Source organism: Poeciliopsis prolifica, unplaced genomic scaffold (assembly GCF_027474105.1).
Source record: "Poeciliopsis prolifica strain line A6 unplaced genomic scaffold, Auburn_PproV2 SCAFFOLD013, whole genome shotgun sequence".
Classification (NCBI taxonomy): Eukaryota; Metazoa; Chordata; class Actinopteri; order Cyprinodontiformes; family Poeciliidae; genus Poeciliopsis; species Poeciliopsis prolifica.
The window spans coordinates 710,330-733,653 of NW_026562388.1; the positions used below are offsets into that span (position 1 = coordinate 710,330).

The window sequence follows — 23,324 nt, forward strand, 5'->3', positions numbered from 1 at the left end:
TGAACTTATACTGTACCATAAATGCGTCTCTATCATGTGCCATGCAAAGACTGCTGCGCTGTTCTATCTGTTGACAAAACAATAATAATTCATAGCACATAATAAAACAGCTGCAGGCCTACATTCATAATGTCTTTTTTAAGAATGAAGTAAAGAACAGTGGATGCAGGCCATCACTGGTGTTTTGATTTGTCTCAGCTGTAAATAGTCACTTTAATTCTCTTTCAATGAAACTGTTAGCTTGAAGTTAGTTGGAGCTTGTGCTGCCAATCCGCCTCTTAAAGCTCATTAATGGACCTTCACTTGACAGACGAGCTGTCCAATGGTTCCGTGGAATCCTCTGGGCAACCAATAGGCTTCGGCTCCGAGCTGCTGCTGCTCGCTGATTGGCGGAAGGAGCTTCTGCCTCCCGAGTGCGGATGCTTCTCCTTTGGCCAAGGTTGCACTTTGCAGCTGCAGCAGGACGCGTACGGTGCGCCGCTTGAGCACGGAGAGCAGCACCGATTATCATCATCATCATCATCATCATCATCATCATCAGCAGCAGCAGCTCTGCTCTTGTTTTAATACCAAAGCGTCATTCCAGGATCTCCATCCTCACGGTGTTTCCGCCATGGACGAGATGGAGGAAGAGTTAAAATGCCCCGTTTGCGGCTCCTTTTACCGGGAGCCCATCATACTGCCTTGCTCCCACAACATTTGCCTGGCGTGTGCGCGGAATATTCTTGTGCAGACCCCCGAAGCGGAGTCCCCGCAGAGCAGCCGAGCCTCCGGGTCCGGCGTCTCGGACTACGACTACTTGGATTTGGATAAAATGAGTTTGTACAGCGAGGCGGACAGCGGGTACGGGTCCTACGGGGGGTTCGTCAGCGCTCCGACCACCCCCTGTCAGAAATCGCCAAACGGAGTCCGGGTTTTCCCCCCGGCCGTCCCGCAGCCCGGTCCGCAGCAGCACCTCCTGCCGCATCCGGCCTCCTTGCCCCCGATCCCCCGCAACTCCTGTATCACCTGTCCGCAGTGTCACCGCAGCCTGATCCTGGACGACCGGGGGCTCCGGGGCTTCCCCAAGAACCGGGTGCTGGAAGGGGTGGTGGACCGGTACCAGCAGAGCAAGGCGGCCGCGCTCAAGTGCCAGCTGTGCGAGAAGAGTCCGAAAGAGGCCACGGTGATGTGCGAGCAGTGCGACGTGTTCTACTGCGACCCGTGCCGCCTGCGGTGCCACCCGCCCCGCGGTCCCCTCGCCAAGCATCGCCTGGTTCCTCCCGCGCAGGGCCGTATCAGTCGCCGCGCGAGCCCGCGCAAGATCTCCACCTGCACGGAGCACGAGCTGGAGAACCTGAGCATGTACTGCGTGCAGTGCAAGATGCCCGTGTGTTACCAGTGTTTGGAAGAGGGGAAGCACGGCACGCACGAAGTCAAGGCTCTGGGCGCGATGTGGAAACTGCACAAGGTACGTGCGTAAAAACACCAACGCGTTCTTTGAAGCGAACAGGAGCAACAGGTCTGTCTTTAAAACAACAACAAAATGGAGGAAACAGATTTTGATATGTGAGATTTTTAAATAAGTTTCTTTCTCTTTAGGGTTTATCTTGAGGGAAAAGAAGGGAATAATTGCTTAGGGGTGACAAACCAGCAGCTGCGAATGTACAAAATACCATATAAGGATGGTTCGGATGAAGTGCCTCTTTGCTCTGGGCGGCAAGATCGAGGGGGCGGCACGAGAAAAGTTTCTTCCAATGTTAGCTTAGCTCCTGTGTAACATGCAAATAATTTAAAGCAAGACACAAAACATATTCTGTCATGCAGTTAAGCTGATTTTATTCTGTGAAGTGAAAGCTATCGAACATGGGCAAAGAGAGTGAGTGTTGGTTTGGAGAGGTGTGTGACACTCTCACCTGGAAGTGGGTTGGAATGCTACTCATGGCGGCTGTGTACAATCTTCAACTGTCTTTTAATAAAAAAAAAATAGATTAAGCTCGGTTGTTTATGAAAGAGTTTAAATGTGATCATCCATTTAAATATGGCGGCTGCAGACGCAAATAGCTTAGAACTTGAGTTAACATTTCAAAGAACATTAAACCTTTAGAATAAGTTTTAACGTCTCCAGCATACACTTTGTTGTTGTTTTCTGAGGATGGACCCCGAAGTGAGAACATCAGTGTAATTTCCTTAAAGAACTATGAGAATTGTAAGACAACTTGTAGCGGTGATAGTGTGGGAAAGGAGAGATGTTTTCAAAACCTTTAGCTATTCAGGCGCAGCCTCTGTTAGGGCCCGGACGATATGGCTCAAATATAAAATCTTCTATTTTTTTTCACATTTTTTATTTTGATATCAAATCAGATTTACGACTAATCAAGTTTTGCCCTCACCTTTTTTCCTTATCGAAAAAATTTACAAATGTGCAAAAAATTATGTATAAAGACTGACATTATTGCTATGATCCCTTCTGTGAGTTGTACATAAATTTATATATATATATATATATATATATATATATATATATATATATATATATATATATATATATATATATATATATATATTATATATATATATATATATATATATATATATATATATATATATATATATATATATAAAGCTCATAAAGTATAAGGTTGGCAGGTCTCCTTGCCATCGCCCTTATCTTGTTTTTGTGAGTGAAGCGCACATGCAGTCCTCTGGCGTAGATAAAGGAGGTTATTTTGGGACCCTCGAGTCGTCGTGGGCATCGGGCTTCGGCCGCCACATTTATCTACGCCTCTGCACCGTCGATCCTTCACCTCCGCCGTCCGCTTTCCAGTGAAGAAAAAAACAACAGAGAGCCAGATTTAGTCCCCGCAGCGCTCCACAAACACTGCAAACTCCCACACACACTCACACACACACACACACACGCACACACACGCACGCACGCACACACACACACACACACACACACACACACACACACACACACACACCACACACACACACACAGCGATGCAGGCAAGCCCAGAAAACGTGAGCAACCGCTCACACAAAAACTCGACACAAATCACTGCTTGTGCTTTCAGGAACGCTGTCCTCGTTATTTACACTTGAAACGGAGTCTTGTACCTCTCCCAAAAAAAAAAAGAAAAGAAAAAGGAAAAAATGGGAACGTTTAACCAGCCTCCATTTTTCTCATCTATTCGAGACGGAGGTGAGATGAGTCCGTCATTTCAGACGAGAGAGTTCAATTTTCAAACTGATGGAAAAGTCAGAGGAGGCTGAGTGTCTGACGACCTCGTGTGCTCTCGTCGTTTCACTGGTCTGAAATAAGAGCAGAGTATTTTAAGAAACTAATCAATGGCAAAAATATTGGGGCCAATAGGCAACCTGGTTTTTTTTGGCCTCCATCAGCAACACCTTGTTATTTCTGATGGAACAGAGTCTGATAGGGAGACAGTTTACCAGATAATTTCATTGTGGCTTTAAGTTTTTTCCCCACAATCCTGATTTGTATCAGAATTTGCATTTTGTTTTATACCACAGCCTGTTTCTCCTGAAAGCGTCATGTTAACATACATATTTTTGACCGCTTGGGGGCGCAGCTGAGACGGAATGTATTATTAAGGAGATAGTGAATTATAACAACATTAAAATAACACAATGACATGAGGGAAAACAGAAGGAAAATGCTGCTGAAATGAACAATTCATGATGCTTTTCGATTAATTGTGTTATACCTCCATAATTCAGCGTTAGGGAGAAATGTATTTGAACATTAACATGCACCGCATACTTAGAAAACATATTTAATGAACCGAGGAGGAAAAATATGAAAGCAAACAAAAAGACTTTTTACTTAGTTTCTATTGGATTAAACTCAAACAGGGAGTCAAATTCACAGCAGAGGTTTTCTCAAGTTGTGATGTTTTGTGAGGAACTTTCATGCATGTTTCTACCCACGTTGATACATTTGTTTGGTTTGAAGTGCAGACGTAGTTTTAAAACACTGGGTCTTAAATCAGGGTTAAATCAACTGCTTTGATGCTGCCACAGTTTTTCCAAGTTCTTTTGGATTATTCATTGATATAAATTGATTCTAGTTGGTGCAACAGGGGAATCTCACAAAAGATCAACCTTTTCTCATTTTATCATGTAGATTGTGTTAATCTGTTGAATATTATGCATATTTATATAAAATGTGGTCTGAGAAGTTGTGGAGTTTGAAATGAGCGCTCTAAACTAACATCCAACCAATCGACCGAGCGACTAACCAACCAATCGACTGACCAACCAATCGACCGACCAACTAACCAACCAACCGACTGACCAACTAACCAACCAAGCGACCGGCCAACCAATCGACTGACCAACCAATCGACTGACCAACCAATCGACTGACCAACTAACCAAACAATCGACCGGCCAACCAACAAAATTGTCCAACCAATCTAGTAACCAACCAATCAACCGACAGACTAACCAATCAATTGACTGATGGACCGACTAACCAACTAACTGACCAATCAACTAACCAACCAATCAACCGACTAACCAACCAATCAACCGTTTGAGCTCAAACTTGATTTTCTAAAATTTATTTAGATTTTAAAAGACTGTAATAAGTGAAGTGACAACTTTTAAGTCCTTTAAAAGTCAGAATAATTATGGATATTGTTTTATCTTAAAAGTTTAGGAGCGCTGTGTATTTTGTCAACCTATCTGTGTACCTAAAAAACTTGATTAATTCGACACTCAGAGGCAATATTGATGCTAAACCCAGAAAGTGTCAGAGAGAAAGTAAAGTTCATCAAAATGCCCTGTCAAGGTTTCTGCCATGTTGTCGTCCTGTAATTACTGCTGTGTAGCGTCCTGCTCTGCATTCACCTCCAGGCTTTATCACATCAAGAAAACCATCACATAGGCGCCTCTATTTTCCTCCTTCACACTTCAACAGATCAAAGCTGCTGTTTGATCTCTGAGCTTTTCTTACTGGGCTGCTGCATTTTTCATCATCATCATCATCGTCATCGTCATTATCACTGGCTAATGTTCGTAGCTTCTTTGAAGTTACGAACTCTGTGTCACATTTCTAGTATTCCATCTTTTTTTGCTTTCTTTCTGAAATGTTTTTATTTTTTTCAGTCCGCATCCTTCACTGTCCTCTCCTTTATCTTTATTGGGTAAGAGATGAACAACCTGCCGCCATGGCAACCAAGTCCTTCTTGATGCTGTACAGAGCAACAGTGGTCTCTAAGATACCGGGAGCCGTGAGGAGTTCATCCCAGTCGCTTTACGATAAAACCTCAGGGATTTATCTCCTTTCTTGCAGTAGATTGATGGCAGCGCGTCTGAAACGTTGCGCAATGCAATGTTCCCAAAGTCGACCTTAGTGGCAGAGCAGCGATTGAAAAATAAGGGTTTTACAGCGTGACTCATCCAGTTTCTGTCTGCCTTTTGTGAGCAGACGGTTGGTGATGTGTGGACAAGATGCCCGCTTTGTTATCGCATCACGGTGAACTGTTTGCGACTCTTTGCTGATGCTGTTAGGGGCCACGCGGGTCGTTAAGTGAGGTCGGGGTCAGACTGTGTTGTTGGGCGCCTCTGTTCTCACCTGTTAGTTACTCCGCTCCGCACTAGATGTCCTAGGAGAGCGGCGTTGACCTGAGCCTCCCCGAGCCTCCTCCGCACACCTGCAAGTACTGTCTCGACCTCCTGATGGTGTTTCTGCAAAAACCATGACATATGTCGCCTCAGAGCCAATCAAAAACAACCAGTCGGGTGGAGATTTGATCACCAGTAGATCTGTGAAGTCGACAGCTTCACCAAAACACAAATTCAGGCTTTCTACGTGGTTTTTATTTTAAAATGACACACTTTCCTTGACTGTCAAAGACAATTTTGGCCAATTTGTGAAGTTTGAATTCAAGGCTTGGCCATTTTTTAAATGGAGAATTGTCAGCAGGATGAACAAGAATTAAAATCTATTTCTACACTACTTAGATTTTCTTCCACACTACTTTGGCCAAATTTTACTGGATGATAAATTGCCGTAGAAATTATTGCGACACGCAATAATAGTGTTGTTTTGAGACAATTTTCAAGTAACGTATTGATAAGGAAAGTTCGCCCTGTCAAAGACTTACAAACTTGAATTTTGTAAAGAACGCACTGGACCTGGAAGACATTGTAGATATCTAAAGTAAAACGCAACCAAACACAAAAAAAATGAAATGGAAATTAAAACAACACGCAATGGAAACCATAGATAAAATGGATGACAAAGTCTCTAAACAAAAATGTCCTTCACACCCAGCTCATTTCAGTTTGCAACGTGATTAATTGATTAACTAATTGATTGATTAGATTAATTACTGCAACAGGCTTATGCAGGAGTCCTGCTTATTCAAAGCGTTCCTGTTTGGTGCCTTTAATGTCAGCATGTGTTTGAGCCTAAGCTGTGCAGCAAGAAAAGCAGGCCTAACTAAAACAGACATGAAGGCGGCTCTCATCCACCATGGCCCACAAAGTAAGCTAATGAGGACAGACAGCGCAGGTGCTAGGATGACTATTAAAAACCTCATTACAATCTCGAGGCTGATGTTGTCAGCTGCGTCTGGGCGGCTGCAGACTCTTCAAATCTCGGCGCGAGTGAGGATGGAAAAGCTAAAAAGTCGCGATGGCTGTCCTCCTCTAGTGTCGCAACGAGACTCGCTGTCCGTCACATCTGTTGTGCTCACAGGATTCCTCTGCCGGGCAGATAGTCTGACTCACAGGACATCCACTCAGAGCGATGCTTCAAACGATGGGGTTGCTGCGGACAGAGTGCTAACTACGAGTCAGGAGACAGGACAAATGGCGTCTGGCCTTTCTGAGGCTGGAACAGTTTGTGTTCTGGGCAAATGTTCGTCCTTTTGCTTTTTTTTTTTTTTTTTTTTTTCCTTTATCGGAAAAGAAGAATGACGTGTATGTTTTGTAACGTGGCAGGAAATTTATAGATAGGGGAAGTTGAAAGAACTCCACATCAAGGCAATGCAAAAACGTTTGTAGCGACTAATCTCTTCGCAATAAGCAATCAATCAATCAGTCAATCGCACAATGAATTAAAATGAGCTTGATAATTTCCAAAATATGAGGGTTTTTTCTTTTTTACAGGTTTCACAATCCATTTTATTCATGGTTTCAGTTGTGTGTGTGTTCATTTCTGTTTTATTCGTCCTTTTTGTTTGTGTTTTACTTCAAGCACTTAGTATGTCTTCCATTTCCAATGCGTAGTGTTTTGTTCAAAATTAAAGTTTATTTGTCTCTGACAGGGCGAACGTCTCTTTGGACATTTATTTTATTTTCAGCTGAACTTTCTGGCGGGGGCTTCTTTTTGTTCAAAATGAGTCCTACTATAGGTAAAACACTGACTGCCGATAACCTCACCACATAACCCCACTTCAGAAAAATCTAAGAGATCACTCTAAAGTTAAATGGATTAAAATGTGCTTATTTTATTTGCTAATAAAGGTTCCAGAATGTGAATCTAACCCAACTTCTGGTTAGATTCCAGAAGTTGAATCTAACAACTAATCAAACTGTAGTTGTGCCTGTCTTAAGCATCCAAAGATATTAATCAATCAATCAATCAATCAAATTTTATTTGTATAGCACATTTCAGCAAGGCATTTCAAAGTGCTTTACATAATAAACACAAGAATACAAACTCATGCAACATATAATAGACAACGCATTGTTACATATTACATTTCAAATGAAATTCTAAACAGGTGTGTTTTTAGTTGAGATTTAAAGGAAGTCAGGGTTTCTGCTGTTTTACAGTTTTCTGGAAGTTTGTTCCAAATTTTTGGTGCATAGATGCTGAAAGCTGCTTCTCCTCTCTTGGTTCTGGTTCTGGGATGCAAAGCAGTCCAGAACCAGAAGACCTGAGAGGTCTGGAAGGTTGATACAACAACAGCAGATCTTTGATGTATTGTGGTGCTAAGCCGTTCAGTGATTTGTAAACTAACAACAGTATTTTAAAATCTATTCTTTGAGCTACAGGGAGCCAGTGGAGGGACTTTAAACTGGTGTTATGTGCTCTATCTTCCTGGTTCTAGTGAGAACGCGAGAAGCAGCTTCTGGATCAGCTGCAGCTGTTTGATTGATTTGTTGGACAGGCCTGTGAAGATGCTGTTGCAATAATCAATGCGACTAAAGACAAACGCATGAATGAGTTTCTCTAGATCTAGCTGAGACATTAGTCCTCTAATCCTGGAGATGTTCTTCAGGTGATAGAAGGCTGACTTTGTAATTGTCTTTATGTGGCTCGCAAGGTTCAAGTCCGAGTCCATCACTACTCCCAGGTTTCAGGCCTGATCGCTAGTTTTTAGTTGTAATAACTGAAGCTGTGCATTGACTCTAGATCGTTCCGCTTTAGGTCCAAAAATAATGACTTCAGTTTTGTTTTTGTTCAGCTGGAGAAAGTTTTGGCACATCCACACATTTATCTGTTCTAAACATTTATTCAGTGATTGGATGGGTTCAGAGTCACCTTGTGACATCGTAATGTAGAGCTGTGTGTCATCCGCATAGTTGTGGTAGCTAATATTATTTCCTGTTATGACCTGAGCTAGTGGGAGAATATAAATATTAAATAAGAGGGGTCCTAAGATTGAACCTTGGGGTACCCCACATGTGACCTTTGACCTCTTTGATAAGAAGTTTTCATAATAATCAAAAGAAAAGTTTCTAAACTTAAATCAACTTTATTCCCAATATTATTATTATTAGACTCTGACACATAACAACTTGGGACTTTTCATTTCTTATGCAGTCCTCCACTAGCTCTCGTCTCCATTTTCCTTCCTTAATGACAAATTAATAGGAACCCAGAAGCCTTTCACAGCAACATGACGCAGATCACAGAGTGTGTCGTTTCTGCTATCAGTGATTCTGAGCCGACAGGACGCGGCGTGAAAGGACGGAGGACGAGGCGGCGGCGCAGAGGCAATGAATTTTCACAGTGGGCGTTTAGCCGGATGATGCTCCATTACTAGCAGCGGGCGTTGGGCCCTCGAGCTGCATGTAAGGAGATTAGCCGTGCAAATGTTAATGGAAGGCAGAGATAAAGAGCGGGAAAATGAGAGCAAGGGAGTGACCCCCAAACGCCCAAAGAGAGGAGGTGAAACATTGACTGGGCAAGGAGAAGAGGATTAGTCATTATAGGTGCAATGAGCCTCCAACTTCAGTTCACACAGGAAACCCTGGTTTCCAGACAGAAGTGTTTTTATGTTGACGTATTAGTGAATTATAGGGGTGAAATAATACATCCAGCTCACAGGATGAAGATTATACATCTCACTCTCAAACCAGATTAGACAAGGTTTATACATGTGGGAAAAGTCCCAAATTTTTCCATTAATTATTTGTTTGCGGACCACAAAGTGTTAAAGAATCTGCGATTCGTGTAGAACATGGCAGTCCAAATTGGACCAGCTATATTATTCGTTTGTCCCTCTCCTAGACAACTTTGGCAACACAATAGGGAAACTCAAGAACAATTTCCTTGTTTTTGCTTCATAATAAGAGTCTGAGACTCGACTAATTTTATCACGTATGATCATGTGTGTTGCTGCTTTTATGAGTACGAAATTTGGACTCTGACTAAAATCAACAGAGCAAGTTTATTTGCAAATCTAAACATATTTAGGTTATTATTTGACTCACTTTCTGTCAAATAATAACATACGCACACTAACGATGCAAATTAGGTGATTATATTGTTTAGCAGCCACTTTCCTAGCTGAACAGTTGTTGTCACACATTTTCACTTTGCAAGATGTTTTGGTGTCAGAGAGAGGCGTGAAGTCTCATTGCGCCCCTAGTGGATGACGTCAGAAAGTGCACAAACAGCTGGATTGGACTGAGCTGGATCCTCTCCACATATGTCAAACTCCGGGGCCCCGGGGACCAAATCTGCCCCGACGTAGCTTTTTATGCGGCCCTTTAGACTCCAGATTCCATCAATTATTTAATTCTTTTATTTTAAAAATCCACACAAGGTCAAGAGGTCCCCACATTTTTTCTTCTTCAGATTTTTACTGCAATTTCTTCTTAAAATTGGTCAAAAACATCAGATTTAAATAACTGCTGCCTCTATAACTCGACGTGACGTCGGTGACTCATATTACGGACATTAAAAAAGTCACATTTAGCACTAGTGTCATAGAAATGTCTCACAGTTATTTCTGAACAACAAGCCATTCAAAACACAGAGCTACATAAAAGCTTTAAAAAAAAAAAAAAAGCCATCATCATCTGAATGCGCGCCATACTGTCATTGTTACTTCTGTGTGGATTGTTAAATCTCCTTTCTGCATTATTGATGACGGCAGATTTCGTCAATGAATTATGCACCGGCCGCTTTAGGCTTTGCTCGTGGGGAAAGACTTGTTAAGCAAGGAGGAGAATCCAAACTCCGGGAAACGTTTTGACAACGGAAACGTCCCGACAGGGAGAGAACATCACCGGGACGGCTGCTTTAATGTTTTTTTTATTTTTTTCATCTTTAATCATCATAAACAACCACATTCTTTCATGCTTCAACATGCAAACTTTATTCTCTCTTTGCTGGTTTAGCATTTTTTTTTTATATATATAAATACAAACAGAGGCTGACGTTTGGTTTATGTGTGTTTTTTTTGTTGTTGTGCCTAAACTGATTGTTTAAAGATTAAGAAATATAAGAAATAATGATAAAACAAATAAATAAATAAAAAAAAGACCCTGAAACCTTAAAAACAGCAGTGCAGTTTTTAAAAGTAGGTTACAGAGCTCTAAAGCTATCTCCGCACTGGAAGTAATGAGACTTTTTTTTCTCTCTCTCTCTCCAGATGTGTCTTTTCAATTAGCTAAAAGAGGTGTGTGTGTGCTATCGCTTCTCTTTTCCACTTTAGGTGACTGTGTTCCCACCTCTTCCGCTCCTTCCTTCCCCTGTGGAGACATTATTCCAAACGGCCTCCGCCGCCCCGCCTGCCTCAACATTAAAACCTTTTCCTACCGCCGAGTCACTAATAGGAAACGTACGAAACGGTCCCCGGAGCTGCCGGTGAATTATTCATGGCCACGACGTGCGCGTTTCCACTCGGCTTAATTGCAGAGGCGATTGGGTCCCCCATAAATACCTCTAAGCTGAACCCCTCCCAAAATTCATCCAAAAACACTTGTTTGTTTTTTTTCTCTTCTTCTTTCACCCTGAAGCCACCTGGTTCGGCGGCACTTTGCATGAATGCAAGCGGTAAATTGTTCAGCTGAAGCTTAAAAAAAATAATAATAATAAATAAATAAATAAATACAATAAAATTTCTCCTCCAGGGACCGGTGGCAGCCAGACATAAAAATCCCGAGAGCGTGATTGACGTCACAGGAGTGAAATCTATCAGCCCGGCAACAGATGAAAATGCATATGAGCAAATGTGTGATTTTCAGGCACGCTAGTTTTTGTACTGACGTTTCTCATCAGTCACCCGCAGGAACGGTGACAGTCACTTTGCATCATGAGCAAAAGCAAAATGTCAGTGGATTTTATTGGGATTTAATGTAGGCTATGCAGTGCCGGATTTAGAAGGATAGGGGGCCCGGGGCTAGAGAGTGTTTTGGTGCCTTTTCCTAAAATATCAGTAATAAAAAACCCAACCATTTTACTCAGGACAATTACAGTGCATTACAAACTACTCATTACATTAGCTCAACCAAAAAAAACCCTAAATCACCAAAAACGTCCGAAAAGGAAATCAGCTGCTTCTTCTTCACTGCCCCACCCTTAAAGCGGTGCGCTGGATGGATGTTGCAAAAACAGGTGGTACAAGCAGAAAATTATTTTTTAAAAAAGGAAGAAAAGCTCAGCTGCTCCTCCTTTTGCTTCAAAATCCCAAACGTTCAAGGATCCCAGCTCCGTCTTGCCCTCCAACCCATTCGCCGCAGAGGCCCTGTCCTCCCATCTGCCGGCCTCGACGGTGGAGAAGCGCCTCCACTTTCCTGTGACCTGCTTTTCGGGGACGGAGCTCCACGGGCTTTGGGAACAGACGCCGCGGAAAAACGCCTCCGGACAACCGAGCGCATCTCGTTTTCGTCTGCTCCGTCGCCGAACGTCTGTCGACCGGGCAAAGCAGGACGGAGAAAGGAAAGCTACTTTCTTCTTTCTTTTTTTTTTTCGGTCAGCTTGGAAGGGCAGGAAGTGAGGGAACCTGCCTGATCTGTGCCAAAAAACCAGCAGAGTTTGAGCTGAACGCCGTGGACAGAGTGAGTGTGACTGGCGAGATCTTGAAGTGAGAGAAGCAGCAGATGGATCCGGGGTGGCAGGAGTTTGTCAGGAGAAGAGGACTTTGCTTTTTTTTTCCAGTTCGAATACAATAAAAGTCTAGCCTGTACTCTGAAGAAATATTGGGATTTTTTTTTCTTTTAGGGGAAGCATCTCATAACGCAGATTGAATATTAATCTGCCCAGTTGGAGCCGGGAGGCTGATAACAACGCAGCACGAGGAAGGACTTGAAATCTTCCCAGCGGGCCGAATAAATCTCATTACTCTCGGTTTATCTAGTCTGTGCACAAGTTTGAGCTGAAACAAACAAACAAACAAAAAAAACAACTTCTGGCAAAACAGAAATACCACAATAATAATAATTTTAAAAAAATTCCATTCTTGAGTTTTCCTACCGATTTGTCTAGCCGACGAATGCCTTCGTGCGCCGTAGCCGCGTTTCAGTGAGCCGTATCGGGAGCACAGAGCTGTGAAGCCGACGCAAGAAAGAGACTCGGTTTTCCGAAGCGCGATGTGGGAAAACTTCGAGGGATAAACACAAACAGATCTGGACTTTATGAAAACGCGGCGAGAAGAAAACCATTGTTGGGGGTTAAAAAAAAACAAAACAAAAAAACAGCTATACTTTCAATCCATTCTGATCGGGATGAAATTGTTTTTCATAGAATGAGTGGAAGTGACTGACGTTAAATATGATCCTATAAAACGATCACTCAGAGTGGCTGAATGTGCATAACATGATTCACTGCAGAGGGATTCAGAGTTCTCTCTCACTTAATGTCAAGTTGCAAAAAGATTTATAAATCTTTATATTTGTAAAAAACCCTCAGGAGCCTCATTTGACTAAGTTTGTGCAGCAAAATGTTTGGTTTGTTTATTCTTTGGCTTTGAAGATAGAAATGAACGTCTAATGTCTTCACAGCCAAAGCGGCACAAACAAAACATTTTGACGCACAAACGTATTCGAGTTGATTGACGCCAATTTTGTCTGACTCGGAAGGAGGCGGGGAGTTGCCGGCTGACCTTTCATGACCTCTAGACGCAACACTTTGAACAGTGTCATTAGCTAGCCTAAATCAGCAGCTCTCTAAATGTAGATTGTTGCTCTGCATGGCGTAAAACGTTAATTTTGCACAAGAATCCTGGTGTCGGTGTTTAGGTTTACATAACCCGAGACATCTTTTTTAGACATAAACTTGTCTCTGTAGACTTTTCCGTACACAGTGACATCTAATAGTTAAATCACTGCACAGGGGGAGGGAAGAGATACTTTTTCCAGTAATGACAATCTCTTGAGACTCTAAAATATGAGTCCCTGGTTAACAGAGAATGCCCTGAATAAAGTTCAAATATTTTCGTTCAGATCTTTGCTCAGCTGTTGCCAGCTCAGACCGTTCCCCAGTTGCGTGGACTCATGTCGGCGTCAGCTGTCACGTTTCCTTTTTTTTTTTTCTTTCTTTCCCAAACTCTGGAGTTCAAAGGTCAGCTGTCAGCCCCAGCAGGCCGTCTCCCATTTGGTTGACTAGCGTCAGATTCCAGAGGCCCCGGCTGTCACCGAGGAGCGTGTGTTGGATTGTTTTCACAGCGTTTTCCACCGGATCAGCCAGAAGCTGGTTTTTATTGCGCTCTTCCGCAGCCGAGACCGTTTTTCTTTCTCTTCGTCGGGAAACGCCGCAAAGAAACCCACCGCCAGGAGACAACACGCCCACCGACTGGACGGCGGTTCGAGTTCAACCCAACGCGGTTCCCAGAGGGTCAGAGGGTCGAGCCCCGTCCTCGCTCGCTCTCTCTCACCTCCATGTTCACACGGCCTCGCTCTACATACATGCAAACAAGTCATCTCTTCTTTCCTGCTATCCAAACAGAAGACCTTCTGTGTCATTGCACTCGTCCACAACCGTGGCATTTCCTGTCATGTGTGCTGAGCTCAGCTCTCAACAGGAGCCCAGCAGCTGTAATCCAATAATAACGAAGCAAAGTTCTCTCGAGATGTTTTTAATCCTATCTTTTGCTTTCGGTGCCTGTCGCATCTCAACAGTACAGCTTGAGGAAGCAGTAGTTTTTAATTTTATGACTTGGAACATAAAGAGACTTTTACTGCCAAAAAACAGCTGCGTAAGACTGACATGACGTAACACCTGTTATGAACGTGAAGGAGTCTTCACGAACGCTTACGACTGTTGTCACGACGTGTCAGTCGGTCAACAATGACACTTTCAATGCAAAGTTGCTCTAAACGTTTCATTAGAAGTCTGTTGAACGTGTCATTATTTACCGAAGAATGTCGTAAACGTTCATATAGACTCCTTCACGTTTATGACAGACTTATGCACACCCCTTCAAATAAAGTGCTGACCAATAACCTTGGTTATTTTAGGTCACTGTAGATGACAAAATTTGTCTCACTGATATCTGGTTTGTTGTTGAACTCATCACAGTAAAAACGTCCTCAGGACTTCAGAGACAATGGGCTTTTGTGTGTGTGTGTGTGTGTGTGTGTGTGTGTGTGTGTGTGTGTGTGTGTGTGTGTGTGTGTGTGTGTGTGTGTGTGTGTGTGTGTTCTATTTCAGTCCAAGCTCCTGAAAGCGTCCCCATGTGTTTGTAGCTCTAATGTGTTTATCCTCCACAGGGTCAGCTGTCCCAAGCCTTAAACGGTCTGTCAGACAGAGCCACCGAAGCAAAAGAGTTCCTGGTTCAGCTGAGAAACATGGTGCAGCACATCCAGGTACTCACCCATCCACCCAAACCAAAAGACGCTTTTCCTTTATTGCAGCCTCCAAAAGTTTACTTGATCTTGCGCTGCTGTTTTCGTACCAAGGTTAAAATCTTTAACTTATGACATGCTGCTCGATTTAAAAAAAAGGAGGAAAAAGAACCTGAATGTCTCTGCTGGATTTGTGTTTATGCTGATGACGCTGTAGTGTATGCTGGATTAGGAAGCTCACGTGAAGACAAAGCTGGACGAAGCGGTGGTCAGCCTGACTGGTTGATTAGAGGAGGAATGTGGGATTAAAGGCCTCCATTGATACTCATCCCAAAGACTTAGATACACCAGAGTGGGTGTGTGTGTGTGGAGGAGCAAATAATAAAGACGTGTGAAAATGGACAACAAAATATTTCAAGGTCTAAAAATATTATTGTAATTCAGACTGTTTAGTTAATGATAATTATTATATTTATATTATGATATGATAGTTTTATGTCTTTATTTTTTAATTAAAAAACATGAATGTTAAAGAGAGTTATTAAGGTTGTAAAATTCTGGGATTTTTTAATTTTTTTTTAGACATTCATAAGATATTCATTCCGTAAAGAATAATAAAAAACAATAAAAACTTTATTTAATTAAACTTATTTAATTTAAAATGTTTAAAGCTGGCCCTGGACGGGATGTATTAATCGATCAATCGATTTATCTGACATTATTCATAGAGCGTTTTTCAGTCAATGAAATGTGACACAAAGTGTTATATTTGACCATCGCACCAAAAATTCCTGAGGTAGGTGAAAAAAACAAAAAACAGAATTATTGGAAAGGTAGAACAAGACAAGGAAGAAAGTGAATTCGTAAAAAAAAAAAAAAAAAAGGTAATAACCAGAGAACGAAATAAAACCATTCAATGCTAAAATGCTAAAAACACTTTTAACATTTAACCATAATACAGAAAAATAGACATCACGAGTATTGAATTTATTGGGGAATCTGTCCAGTGCTAAAACCAAGACAAAAGGAAAAATAATATTAAAGCCATTCGGATCATAGAAGTAACAGCAGAGAACCAACAAAAACTAAAATCTCTTAGAATTTGATGAACAGAAAAAAAAGATAACATTTTTTTAACTCCAAGTAAAAGTCAAGTTAAATAAGTTTTTCATTAATTTTTTTAAAAAACATCACAGATTGTGAGAAAGCTCATATCTGCGGGGTTTTTTTTGTTTTTGTTTTTTCACCCCTCAGGAAAACGGCGTGGAGTTTGAGGCCTGTTTGGTGGCGCAGTGCGATGCGCTGATCGACGCCTTGAACCGGCGCAAAGCCCAGCTGCTGGCCCAAGTGAACAAGGAGCATGAACACAAGCTTAAGGTGGGTGAAAGTGACAAGACGTTTGACGTCGTGTGCGTCCAAACAGGGCGAAACGACGTCCATCTGCTTCCCCCCGTCACAGCGCTCTGGTTCAAACACAAACGAGGCAGAATGGTGACGCTCTCTCTGCAAATCAGGTCTCAAATTGGAATGGAAAACAGAGACTGGTGCCTCTCTAGCATCTGAGAAAATCGAATTGGGCTGACATAAACTGAAGCTGCAACTCGCCCAGAGGGGAGCAAATCTGTCCTTGTTGACATGAAATGTTTTTATCTGGAGCTCAGTTGCTTAAGAGAATCCTTATCTTTGTGAGGTCTTTTTTGAGGTTACGCATTTCATTCATTGAATGTTTGAGTTGTCGTTCATTGCTTCATTATCCTTTAAAACTCATCCTCTCCAAATCGAACACGAGATGTGAGTGAGAGGAGAGAAAAGGAGAGAGACAGCGCTGTGCAGAATCAGAGCTTCACACGTGTAGGTGGGGTGAAGAACGCAGCCTGCGCTCGGCGGCTTGTGAGCGGAGCCACACGCTGCACAAACACGCCTTCCCACCACCTGCCTGCCATCATTTCTTCCTTTTTACCCATCGTAGCGTTGTATTTTATTGGGATTTTATATACTGGGTCCACGCTTTGGTTGGCATTCAGCTCCCCTGATTCACATGTTTAGTTGCAATTACAGCTGACATTTGAGAATATGTTTCCGGCGGTTTCCCCTCTTAAAGACTGACTTCTGGTGCTCTATCTTTGTTGCAACAAAGCTCAAGCTTCGTCAAACTGAAATAACCCGTTTCACAGACCAGGAATAGCAGGTCTTTACTCATCCATGTGTTTTTTTATATAACTTTTTTTTTCCTTTTTGCGTTTAAATATTTTCCAACTTACCTAATGTGACAAAGCTTTTTTTTTTTTACTGTTTATGCCACAAAAAGCATTCAAAACCCAAGAGAAAGAAGACGCTTAAAAGCTCCCGCCTTTTTCCGAGCTACAGCTTGAACGACTCCGTCCACATTCAAAATATAACGCGTCGCCATGATGGATGAATTTCTGATGATTTTTTTTTTCTTAGGTCGGCGGAGAACACACTTCACACCTTCTGGCCGCGACGTGTTTCCATGCACCTGTCAGCTTGCTGTGCGCGCGCTCGCTGCTAACGCGATCCCGCCGCGTTTCCCACCCGGTTTGCTGATGCAACTCAGCGGCGCCGCTGTGCTTCCCGGGATTCCTCCCGTTAAATGGAGACGTCAGTCAGGATGGAGACAGTTGCGCGGAATCCCCAACAGGCGTTTTGTACGCATGCGCAGTCGCCGGGCTTTAACAGCAGCACTCAGCAGACTCCTCCAGTCATTGAGTTGCACTTAAGCGGCGTCGGAAAGTCAGACAGACACCTGAAATCTGTCCGCAGACGATGAGAGGCGTGCGGCACACACACACACACGCACGCACGCACACACACACATGCCCGGATTTGCCTGGAAATGAAAATGCAAAACTGAACCAGCGCAGGAAACATCTATTTATCAAACGCAGCCACTGAAACGTTTGTGCAACTACAAATCAGGATTTATTGACACCCCTCATTTATCGATGATGGCAAAGTAGCCTAGTGCAGTAGCCTTTTCCCTAAAATAAGCTTTTTAGCTATTTTGTTTATTTCTTTGCCCTGTTTAGCACATTGAACAGAAGAAGTCAATGTAAGACAACGTGCCACATAAAACTGGCCGCATTTAGACCAAAATTAGCATTTTGGCTAATTTTAGCCTATAACTAAAAATGTTTCTTTCTTAAAGGTTTTTTTTCTCTCTTTTAACGATAGTGGCCCCCATTCTAAAATACTAGGACAGGAAAGCAGGCAGTGAGAGAGAGACATGTGGCTAAGGCCACCAAGTTGGGACTCGAACCCGTGAGGGCCGCGCCGAGGACCAAGGGTTTGGCGGGCCCCGTTAAAATTTCTTCAAAAATGTTCTAGTGTTTGGTCTAGATCTAGAAGGTCACATTAGAAAGCTACGGCGGCCCAGATTTGTCCCGCGGGCCTTGAGTTTGACACCTGCGTGATAGACCAACGTGAAGTATTGTACTTGCAAGGCTTTTTTTTTTATGTTTTGTAGTCTTTTCAGAGCTGCTACAGTTGAAAAGTTTCCCTCATCCTTGTTGCACAGTCAGCCATCTTGGGTGTGTCGTTTCTGCAAAAAGATCAATTTGGATTGAGGTCTGCACTTTGACTTTCTGTCTAATTCTGGAGCTATGCTAACAATGACGGCTCTGTTGTCGGCGGACACAGTTTGCCCACATTTAGATGAGGCGTCATGCATGCTTCCAGAGGAAAAGGTGTCCAAATTTATTTATATGTATTTATGCAAATAAAAGCTGGAGCGAATAGCGATGCATCCTCAAAGACCAGAGCTCCGTCCAAACACCCTGTCATTTTAATAAAAGGCAAAACAGTTTGACTTCTGGGGTTCGTTTTCAAAAAATAAAAATAAAATCCACCTGACTTATTAAGAAACTTCAATACAAACATTTTCACTCGTATCAGAATTTGTTCCTAAAGGTCTGAGTAGTGCGATCCCTGTTTTCTCCAAGCCTTCATTGCCTCTTAGACCTGCTGCGTTTATGGGTGGAGAGTGGAGTCCCTGCTTCCTCTTTGGCTTTCCGTTTCCATCTTCTTCTGCCTCGCATGTGTTTCTTTTTCTGCGCTGTAATCGTTTCCATGCTTTTCCAAGAAAGTCAAACTGTAACAAACGGGACGTTGTGGCCGTGACGATGCAGTGCAGCCCCTGTCCTTCGGGAAGGGGTGAAGACGATGCCGTCGAGCCGCAGCCGCAGTGTGTGTGTGTGTGTGTGTGTGTGTGTGTGTGTGTGTGTGTGTGTGTGTGTGTGTGTGTGTGTGTGTGTGTGTGTGTGTGTTTTGCGAGGCCAAATGTGCCGCAGTGGCCCAATAATTAAAGCGGGCATGAATAGAAGGAGGCTGGGAGAGATGAAGAGAGAGAGAGTGAGAAAGAGTGAGAGAAAAGATGGCTCATTATTTTAGCTGCTACCGAATCACAAGAACACGAAACCCACATGAGATTCGTGTGCAGTTAGCAGCTGCTGGTGGGAGAAACCGGGGAGGAGAGAGTTGATGGAGAATTGCGTTCGGGCTCCGATTTGCCCCCCAAAATGATGACAGATGCAGAAATCAGGCAACGGAAATTGCAGTAATTGTATTTCGGAGACTTCGTGCCGAGGTTGTGGCCCACTTACGCGAATGGTTGGATTCGCCAAATGGTTGTCGAGATTTCAAATCTTGCCCACCGGGGTCACACCGCATAACTGCTTCATCCTCCGCCCTCTTGCCCCAATTCAAATAAATGAATCTTCCTCATCTGTCATCTGGTGGGCAGATGAACGCTGATGATAGCTGAGTTGAACATTTCAGTAAGCGGTAACTCTCTCTCTCTCTTTCCTCAACAAGGTAAAACGGCTTCAAAAACATTTTTTCACTTGAAGTCGCAATCCTGAACTTTTTCGCCCGGTTCCACATTTTGTGTTACCAACGGCGCAGATATCAGTTGTGCCACAGTGAAACGTAACTGGAGCAGTTTTTCGATCCGATTCGTCGAACCGAGGCTGGAGGTTTTTCCACCCAGTGAAAAGGTTAGAAATCCTTATTTTATTGTCAGAAAATCAAACTACTTTGAATGCTCGCATAACAGAAAAATAAAATAATTGTTTTACAAAAGCACACACATCATTTTGCAAGTCAGCTTTTAACAAAAGAGTGACAGGTTCTAATTATTTCAGCTGCCTGTGCAACAATCACATGTCCCATTAGCTTGAAGTGACTGGAGCTAAGCAGCATGTTAATGTTGCATGTTAATGTTAAAGAAACAGGTTGAGAGCTAAGTTGCTGAAGTGAAATTAACAACAATACATAGATGAAATGTGCGAAGAGAAGGACTTTTAGCTGCTTCCATTCACAGCTGCAGTGTATTCTCGTGACAAAGACAAAGGTGTTAGAAATCACAACACTCTTAAAACCTTAGACAGGGTGCCGATCTGATAGGTATCCATAGTAATACCTATTTATTTTCACATTGGTGCTGGAAACATTGCTGTCACTCCTGACTTCTTGGGTGGCCGTTGCGTTGAGACAGATTTCAGACTGGCAAATGTAAGCGCTGTCGATCTTCTGCAACTTTCGGCTGCATCTTCTGTTGTCTCACGCGAGTTTTCTTTCTTCTCGAATTTAACTTTTGTAAAAGTGCTAACTGATGCCCTTCGGTTTCTTCCACTCGCAGAAATCCCTTCTGTCCGGGACTCCCAAAGCATCTGTTGTCATTTTTTTAATCAGGGATTTTGAAGGTCAGTCTTGAGTTCAGTGATTTTGTCCACTTGTAGCAGAGCTCTACGACACAGATGACAGATATCAAGATCCGGTCCATTTCAATTTGCCTAAAATCTGGTTTGAGGTCCGATAAAGGAGCGGGTTTTGGTTTCGCCCTGTGAATCTGTCCAGCTGCTGTCGCCAGTGAATCATCTTCACGGAAGCTGGCCGGTCCGCCGGGCGGATTTTCCTCTCCGTTCAGCCTCGGAGCAGCTCGGAGAGCAGCAGTTTCCTAGCAACACACAGTCCGGCGCTTGCATTTATTTCACACTGTTGCAAAGAGACGCTGGACATCAGCGCTGTCAGCGAGCGAGGAGGAGGGAGCAGGACGCGAGGGGAATCTCCCACCTGGGACAAACTGGTCAAGTGTTGACCAATCCGAAGCCAAGCCTTCCCCTTCCTTTCTGCCACTTTTCCTTTCAGATGTCAGTCGTCATTTCAGAGTGTTTCCTTCTCCTCCTGCTCCTGATGTAACTCGCCGTGACTGTCTCCAGCGCGCGCGTGAAAACAACATGACACTTTCTCCTCGCTGACGTCAGCGACAGAAACTGCACCCGTCAGCCTCCTCTTCCTCCCTCGACGTGTGTCCCAAGAGGCGAGAAAAAAAAAACCTACCAACCAGGACCTAATCGATCACCCGATCAGTCCGGCCGCTTATCATCCTGCTCATTCATTCACTGTCTCTTTGCTCCCTTTAATCTTTTTTTATTTCCATCGATCGTTTTTTTTTTTCTCGTTATAAATATTGCTTTTATTTTCCCTCTTTCTACCTTGAGTAAATAAATGTTTTTCTATTTCACCTTCTTTTTTTTATTTCATTTCCCAGCACTCAACAAATTGCTCTCAGAAACATTAGCTTTGCTGTGGCGACTAGAACGAAAAGCCTACAGTAATTCATCAGTGATTTAGCTCTTTTTAATCCCTTGTAGTTTTGTAAAATGCGCTTTTCCCTCCTTCCCCGTCTGTCCAGGTGGTTCGGGATCAGATCTCCCATTGCACGGTGAAGCTGCGTCAGACAACAGGATTGATGGAGTACTGCCTGGAAGTCATCAAGGAGAACGACCCCAGTGGCTTCCTGCAGGTGAAAGGACTTCTGGGAAATTTCGAAGTAAAGATTGAGGGCCGGGAGCGGGATTCATTTAGTTTCATTCAGTAATGTACCGGTGTCCGGTTCCAGATCTCGGACGCTTTGATCCGGAGGGTCCACATGACCGAGAGCCAGTGGGGGAAGGGAACCCTGACCCCGAGGATGACCAGTGACTTTGACCTCACCCTGGACAGCGGGCCCCTCCTGCAAACCATCCACCAGCTGGACTTTGTGCAGATGAAAGGTAAAGCAGGGGGACGGCTCCGACAAGATTTTCCAATTCTCGAATCTTTCTCGAACAAAAGCCAAGGCTTCTGCATCAAACCACGTTATCAAAATGTAAACCCTCAGATATTTAGTGCGCACTTCCTGGGAGCTGCCGCTCGGTCCTGCCGGTGTCCTCCTTTATCCGTGGCAGCAGCCTCTTGAGTCTGGAGTTAAAGAAAGCTTGTTGTGGAGCGCGACCTGTTTAGCTCGCACACAGAAACTGGTTTCATATTCAGGACGGAGCAAGGAACGTCGCACGTTTATGATCGTTTCGTCACCATTTAGTCGAAACTTCTCAAAAAGTCTGCTATTCATGGAAGCTGTTGGTCTTTGCGGCGCGGCGCTGAGATCTGGAGCGCGGCTCTGCGAGGTGGATGTCTTTTCGTATCTCAGCCTGTAATCTGTCCTGGGTTTTGTTTGTTTTCCTCAGTCCCAGCTGCTCCCATCCTCCAGCTCGAAGAATGCTGTACCCAGAACAACAGCGCCACGTTGTCATGGAAACAGCCGCCGCTCTCCACCATCGCCGTCGAGGGCTACATCCTGGAGCTGGACGACGGAAACGGAGGGCCGTTCAGGGTAGGGGTCCGACGCGGCGCCGATGCTCGTCTTTTTTATTTTTATTTTTTTAAGATGGGAACAGAGAAATGAGAAGGAAGCCGGATTTTTGGAAGATGAGCGGCGAGGAGCGGAGGATGTGACAGCAACGTCTCATCCTCCTGGAGCCCAAATTTAACCTGATTCAAAAACCCTTCGTCCCGAGCCGGAGGCACAGCATTTTATGGCAGTGAAAGAGTTACTGCCAGGAGAACATGCTGCAAAAAAAATTAACAATATCTTACCCAGTATTTTATTTTATTTATTTATTTTTTTGGGGTTTAGTTTCTAGTGCAAAAATCTAATAAGACAAAACTATCTTCTAAGTAATTTTTCAGCAATATACAGCTGTGGAAAAAATTAAGAGACTACGTAAAATGTTTCAGTTTCTCTCATTTGACTTTTCAGGTTTTCAATGGGATTCAGTGCAGTGGTCTTTTATTTATTTATCTTTTCCAGAGCTGTACGGGAGCTTGTTTTTAAGTAAATACTTCTTTCTTTTTTTTTTTTTTTCAAAAAAAGAAGTTCCACTGGCAAATTATTTCACATACAACATGTATCTTATTGAAAAGTTACTCCTGAGTTGGTTTTTGTCTTATTCCAAGTGTGCTAAGATGGCTGCACTACGAACTGAACCGGATGCACTTGGCGA

At 43.3% G+C, this 23,324-nt stretch overlaps 1 protein-coding gene across 3 annotated transcripts in view; it reads left to right on the top strand.

The window, feature by feature from the left end:
* The first annotated feature begins 470 nt into the window (after positions 1 to 470).
* Positions 471 to 23,324, top strand: part of trim9 (tripartite motif containing 9) — a 36,072-nt gene continuing 13,218 nt past the window's right edge. For all 3 annotated transcript variants that reach the window (XM_055037995.1, XM_055037997.1, XM_055037996.1), the window contains exons 1-6: positions 471 to 1,450; positions 14,908 to 15,003; positions 16,237 to 16,359; positions 21,695 to 21,805; positions 21,902 to 22,055; positions 22,509 to 22,654. In XM_055037995.1, the coding sequence (XP_054893970.1) occupies positions 614 to 1,450; positions 14,908 to 15,003; positions 16,237 to 16,359; positions 21,695 to 21,805; positions 21,902 to 22,055; positions 22,509 to 22,654 (1,467 nt within the window). In that variant the 5' untranslated portion in view covers positions 471 to 613. The remainder of the gene's footprint in view (positions 1,451 to 14,907; positions 15,004 to 16,236; positions 16,360 to 21,694; positions 21,806 to 21,901; positions 22,056 to 22,508; positions 22,655 to 23,324) is intronic.